This window comes from Helobdella robusta (assembly GCF_000326865.2).
Source record: "Helobdella robusta unplaced genomic scaffold HELROscaffold_82, whole genome shotgun sequence".
Taxonomy (NCBI): Eukaryota; Metazoa; Annelida; class Clitellata; order Rhynchobdellida; family Glossiphoniidae; genus Helobdella; species Helobdella robusta.
In genome coordinates this window covers 291,328-298,240 of record NW_008705476.1, presented here as the reverse complement: position 1 = coordinate 298,240, position 6,913 = coordinate 291,328, and the positions used below count along the sequence as shown (strand labels likewise).

General features: G+C 32.6%; 1 protein-coding gene across 1 annotated transcript in view; it reads right to left on the bottom strand.

Moving 5' to 3' along the window:
- Positions 1 to 5,450: 5,450 nt before the first annotated feature.
- Positions 5,451 to 6,913, bottom strand: part of HELRODRAFT_182220 (hypothetical protein) — a gene marked incomplete at both ends in the record, with an annotated part of 3,556 nt that continues 2,093 nt past the window's right edge. Inside the window, one exon of the mRNA XM_009032524.1 lies at positions 5,451 to 6,791. Coding sequence (XP_009030772.1) covers positions 5,451 to 6,791 — 1,341 coding nt within the window. The remainder of the gene's footprint in view (positions 6,792 to 6,913) is intronic.

The following is a 6,913-nucleotide window of genomic DNA, read 5'->3' as shown; positions in this document are numbered from 1 at the left end:
TCTTAGATATGTAAAAATGTATTCAAACAAAGAATAATAAACAAATTAAAACAACAACAAAACATCAAAATACAAACAAAAGAATAAAAAACAAATTCCACCCAGCATAGACAATTAAACGTTTGGGCGATGATACATCACCATAAATCAGAGTTCTTTGCTGATGACCAAAGAAAAAAAAAAAAAGCGAAGATGCTGATGATGACGATGGTATCGATAATGATAATGATAACATTGGTAAGGATGACGATGATGAATATGATGACGATGATGATGATGATGAACCTGATGCTGGTGAACGTAATGACGATCATGATGATGATGATGAGTAGGAGGAGGATGACGATGATGACGTAGGTGACCGGAAGTGCCAGTGTCTTATCAGCTCGCCGATGGATCATCATCTGTTTTGCATCCATTTGACGTCACACAAACATTCGTACCAATGTAAATAATAATAATAATAATAATAATAGTATAATAATAATAATAATAATAGTATAATAATAATAATAATAATAGTATAATAATAATAATAATGATGATAATGAGAGCATCCTTTTATTTTCTAACGCCAAACACTAAATATCAATAATGAAATAATTATAAAATCCTATTAATCTAAAATGCTCATCACTGTCAGTGAGTACATTTTAGAGGGGCTGGTTTAATTTTTCAATTGGGGTTAGGGTTAGGGTCATTCTCATTATTTTGGCGTTATCGATCAAATTTTCTGATAAACATAGAGTTGCAATAAAGTTAACAAAAAAAGACAACGATATATTTTATACAGTATGCTTATTGATGCTGTTGTTGTTGTTGTTGTTGTTGCTGTTGTTGTTGATGATGTTGCTGCTGTTGTTGTTGTTGTTGTTGTTGATGTTGTTGTTTTATGGACCGACTCGTTTTTCAAACCCGAAATCGGCGGCACTTAACTGTGATTTGTAGAGCGCTATTTAAATTGTAGAAATGAATATGTTCATTACTCTATGGTTATTTATTGTTCTTTGTGATCTGATGTTTACATGATGGTGATGATGATGATGATGACGAGGATGATGATAATGATGACGACGATAAGATGATGATGATGACGACGACGATAAGATGATGATGACGACGACGATAAGATGATGATGATGACGACGACAAGATGATGATGATGATGATGATGATGGTAACTATATGGTAGTAATATAAATCAGTGTTAGATGTCAAACCTGTAGACATGGCTTCATTGTTGATAATTTGTTTTATCGGCAATATATATCATTTTTATTTATTATTATTATTATATTATTATTATTACTATTATTATTACTATTATTATTATTGTTGTCGTTGTTATTTATCACTGTTATTATTCCTTTATTTATTCTTTTTTTTTCCTTCAGATGTTCCTATGTGTGTATGTAATGTGTGTATGTGTATGTATGTGTGTGTATGTATGTATATATATATATATATATATATATATTTATTTATTTATTTATATAGATTTATTGACATCCATGAAATATGCTTGAGAGGTTGCTATGATAACATTGTTTTAGGAGTTGGTTAATGTTGTCTCTCTTTTTTTATTCGGTTCGACCTAAGTTTGTTATTTTTATTTATTTATTTTATTATCATTATTATTATTATTGTTGTTGTTGTTGATGTTATTTTTATTATTATATAATTATAACAGCCAACAATGACAACCTTCACAAGTGAATCGTTCAAGTTGGAGCATGTTTGCGACATTCTTCTACACAAGGTCGTAATTCGAAGTTCAGATACCAACCAATGAATTTTTTTCTAAACTTTTATTTAACTTTAGCAAAGGCTCACCTATTTTACTCTTACCTAGACCAATAAGAAGTTGAGAAGTAAGAAAAGATAAGAACTAGAAATATAACTGCTAATAAATGCTTTTTTGTATCACACGTATGTATGTATGCATGTATGTATGTATTTGTATGTAAATGCCGTTAAAATGAGTGCTTCTAGTTCTTCACTTGTTTGTTTTCTTGTTTACTCCTGGTCTCATTATTTTATTTCGTTATTTTATGTTTTCTTTATTTTTTAAAATTTGTTTTTACTATATAGAGTTTGCGCAGTTATATAGATACATACATACATACGTCATGTTTGTTTGTGTGGTAGTATTTTATGTTCTGTTTTACTCCTTTCTTCATGAGTCTTAAGTTAAGCTAGTGAAACATAGGGAGGTGAGATTAATTTATTATATAGGTAGGCTAGGGCATAAGGAAATTTAGTTAAAAAGGTAGGTTAGGGACTTCTATTTTACTCTACCTGGTTTGTGTGCTAAATTGAAGTTTGGGAAAAAAAAATAATTGACAATAGGTAGGTAACTTTGTATCGTCTCCTTTTCATGTTTAGTGATTGTTCTTGTTTTGTGCGCACACGCTCGCAATACGCATACAATACAAAAAAACAAACATGATACAAAAATGATACAAACATGTTACAAACACATACAAATACGAACATGCCGTTCGTGATAGGCGCTTTTTTAATTAAATAAGATGGACTAAATAGAGGACTGCATAATTATATAAATATAAATTTTATACACATATAAATTTTAGATATATATATATATATATATATATATATATATATTGTCGGAAATTTTTTTTTATGGAAACAACTGGTGTGAGATAATCTCCTCCTCTATCTTTCTCGGGGAATTTTTGTATGGTCCGACAATAATTTTTGTGTATATTTTTATCGTGAGTTCGACCAGTCCTGTGTGGCACTGGTCTTTTTCAAATTATATGATTTTACTGAGTAACACACGAACGCGTAAAGAAAAATATTCGATAACAATTTTATTAATCGACGGAAGTAAATGAAAAGGAATTGAACTAAATGAACTCTAGAATAATGTAAAAAAAAATAATGTCAATGAACAAACTGGAATACAGGAATTAGAACTTCTTCTTGTTGGGTCTTCGACTTGGGATATGTTTCTTGCCGTCTAATCGTACAACCTCGACGTGTGTAACCGATAGTGATGTCGATACAACTCCAAGAAATAAATAAAATGAATGCGGAAAAATTACAAAAATCGGAGCCTATGGAAATTCCAAGCTGCGTGCGAAACTATACCAATGAGTATAGAATCCAGCAAAGAACCCTAGGTCCACAAATAGCACAAAAAACAAAAGAACGAGGTGGATTCGTTCTCACAGAATCCAAAGCCTGTTTTCACTGGGCCTGTCCGTCTTTCAGTCGGTCGGCTTTAGCACAACCTTGGCCTGTTTTCACTGGGCCGTCGAGTCTGATCGGCTTTCGCACGACCAAGGGCCTGTTTTCACTGGGCCTGTTTGTCAGTCGGTTGGCTTTCGCACAACCCTGGCCTGTTTTCACTGGGCCGTCGAGTCTTGTCGGCTTTCTATATATATGATAGCTCAGATGCTAGAGCATCAGGTTTTTTGGCTGTACATGACTGGGTTGAAATGCAAAGGGAATTGTGAATTCTCTCTTCTCTCTCTCTTTCTCTCAACACAAACACAAATACACACAAACACATACATAAATGCTTACATGAATATAAAAGTTTGTTCCATTTAAATGTAAACTATATTCGACCATAAAATTATTATTAAAAAATTAACATAATTTATTACAATTCACGCGTGTATGTTAATTTTGTGCCCGTTTATATAGGGAATTTATTGTAATTTAGTATCGTTTAATAATTGTTTTTATTTAAATATTTCAGTTTAGTTTCTTCATTAGAAATAAACGCTACATACGAATGTGACGTTTTTTATATAATAAAAAAAATTAAATATTTGTTTTGACGACCTTTGACCTTTGAGGTCTATGCCAAATGACCTTCCTGACCCCCTCCCCCCTCTATAGTCTAAGGCCTACCATGATATAAAGATATTAAATATTATTTTATATTATACACTATAATTTGAAATTTATAATTATGACGACAGACAAATGCTGGGAGACGATTTATGACTGAATAGCATTTTTTTAATGTTTTAAATCATCTGATCATGAAAGCGGAAAAATATATGATAAAAATATTCATAATAAAAACCAGTAAAATTTATAGTAATATATATAGAGAGAGAGAGAAAAAGAGGGGGAAAGAAAGAAAGAGAGAGAGAGAAAAAGAGAGAGAGAGAGAAAGAGACGCTGATTATTTTTTTTATATTTGAAAAATAAATAAATCAAAAAATAAATAAAATAAAATTTATGATGGAAAGAGAGAGATCATTTCTTTAAAAAAAATACATACATACATAGAAACAAACAAACAAACAAGCATACATATACATACATATAAACAAACAAAATATAAATTCATACACACATATATATATATATATATATATTTCAAAAATTCAACACTACTTTCAATATTGTTCAACTTTTTCATATTTCAACTTTTGAAATACCAGTATATTACCAGTCTGTTACCAGTATATATATATATATATATATATATATATATATATATATATATATATATATATAAATTTAGAAAGAAACATATTTGCAAGCCTGCATTTTGCTTAAAAATGATTTTTTAACATACATACTTAAACATATTCAAAAAACATTCAAGTACACAGACAAACATACACATACATACTAACACAATTACATACCAAAACTTACGTTAAACATACAAAAAACGTATTGCATTTTAAGATGCAAAACACATACATATATATATATATATATACATAGTTTGTATGTATGCAAGCATACAAAATCAATAGATAATTTTAATCAAAATTATCATCATCATTATCATATATTTCATCATTATTATTATTATTGTTGTTATTATTATTTAAACAAAGGCAATAATAAAAGTAAACATGAAATAACAATAATAATAGTAGTAGCAATAATAATATTATTATTATTTTGATACATAATTATTATTTTGATACATAATTATTATTTTGATACATAATTATTATTTTGTTATTTTCATCATAAAATCGTATCAACATATAGATAATAAATCATCCAGTCACTAATGTTTCATATTGATTAGACCTCAATTTTCAATAAACGCTACTCAACAACAATAGTTTTTAAATTAAACTTTTTTTAAAAGTAAATGTAATGATATTATTATTATCATTTTTATTATTGTTATCATTATTGTTGTTATTATTATTATTATCATCGTTGTTGTTGTTGTTGTTGTTATTGTTATTGTTATCACTGTCATCCCCATGCAACAGTCAAAAAGTTCCGACTAATAAACATTGGAGAGTTTTTTTTTGCACACAATACAAACGCACATTCAAGCTCACAACTACACTGGCAAACTTAATAATAAGAAAAATTATTATTATATTATTATTATTATTGTTGTTGTTGTTGTTGTTAGCTGCTAACGTTCAATATACAGCCAAAATGTTATTGTTGTTAAACATTCATAAAAAAAAGCGTGCCTTCCTTCACGATGCGGTCTCATTGCACCTCTGCGGTAAAACCATTGGCGGAAACGGGACCCCACCATAACTTGATGACGTCATCAGAGAGGGCGGAGTTATCGTGTTGAGTGGCATGAGCGTCGGCATCAAAGATTGAAAAAGAGATGAAGGAATGGAAGATGAGGATAATGACGATGAAGAGGCTGATGATGATGATGATGATGATGATGCGGAGGAGGAGGAGGAGGAGGAGGATGCTAGAGCAGCTGATGGTTTGTATGGGTGGAATCTATTGGTGGGCGAATGATGGGACGATGGTGAAGATGACGATCTTGGTGAATGTTGCTGATGTTGTTGTTGCAGTTGTTGATGCAATTGTTGTTGCTGGAATTGTTGTTGCTGTTGTAGGTAAAGACCCGCTCCAACGAAACTCGAGTAAGGGTTTGATTGGTGGGTGGAGCTGAAGAGGAACGGAAAGAGATGAGGCGGAAATAATTTACTATCTTCGTAAGGTGGTGATGATGTTGCCGTTGGCGCGTGACTAGATTTCAACAACGGCAGTGTGGCCAGGTCGTTTTTAAAACTATCAACATTTGTTGGAATGGAAGGTGTTGTTTCGGCAACATGAGTCTTCAAATGTTCCAACAATTCTTCGTAGGATTCAAACCTGCGCCCGCAGAAATCACTGCCCGGTTGTAACCAGTTGCATGGGAATGGTTTGTTGAGGCTGCCGGTCGGAGAACGTTTGCCGTGGTTCGAAGAAGAGGCAGGACTTACTGGCCTCTTCTTGGTGCTATTTATTGTGTTGTTGTGGTTGTTTGCTGTGTTTTGTTCATTTTTGTTGTTGTTTGGACTACTTTTTTGGCTGTGGTTTGATTTGTTGTTGATCTTTGGAGATGGTGTTGAATGAGAGGGGGACAGGTTGACGGCCGCTTCGTCATTACTGTAATCAAAATTTTTCTGACCAGTTAGCGCTCCTAAATGTTGCTGTTGTTGTAAATGTTGCATCAACAAATGTTTGTGTTGCTGCTGTTGCTGCTGAGCTGAGAGTGCAGCTGCCGACAGCAGGAAAGGATCGAAGGGGGACATGGGTAGGAATGGGGATTGCCCCGCCAGGAGCCAGGGTGAGTAACTGTAGGCAAGGGCTGCCTGTAACATTTCTTGCTGAGATTTGAATGTAGACGTTGGGGAAGCTGTCGCTGAAACGGCTGCGGCACTGGGCGATATTTTTGAGAAAGGTGGGTACATTGGGTTAAAATAATCTTCTGGAAGTTTTGTGGGGTGGAAGTGATTGTAGAAAGAGTTTCTATAGAGCGAAAGTAAGTCGTTTTTGTTGTTGTTGAGTGTTGTTGGCTGTGTTGTCGACTGTGTTGTTGGGAAATGCTTTGAGTAGTAGTTGTTGTTGTTGTTGTTGCTGCTACTGCTGCTGCTGTTTGATGATTTGTTGTTTCGCGTTGGCGGAGAGACACTAGATCGACCGATGTGCT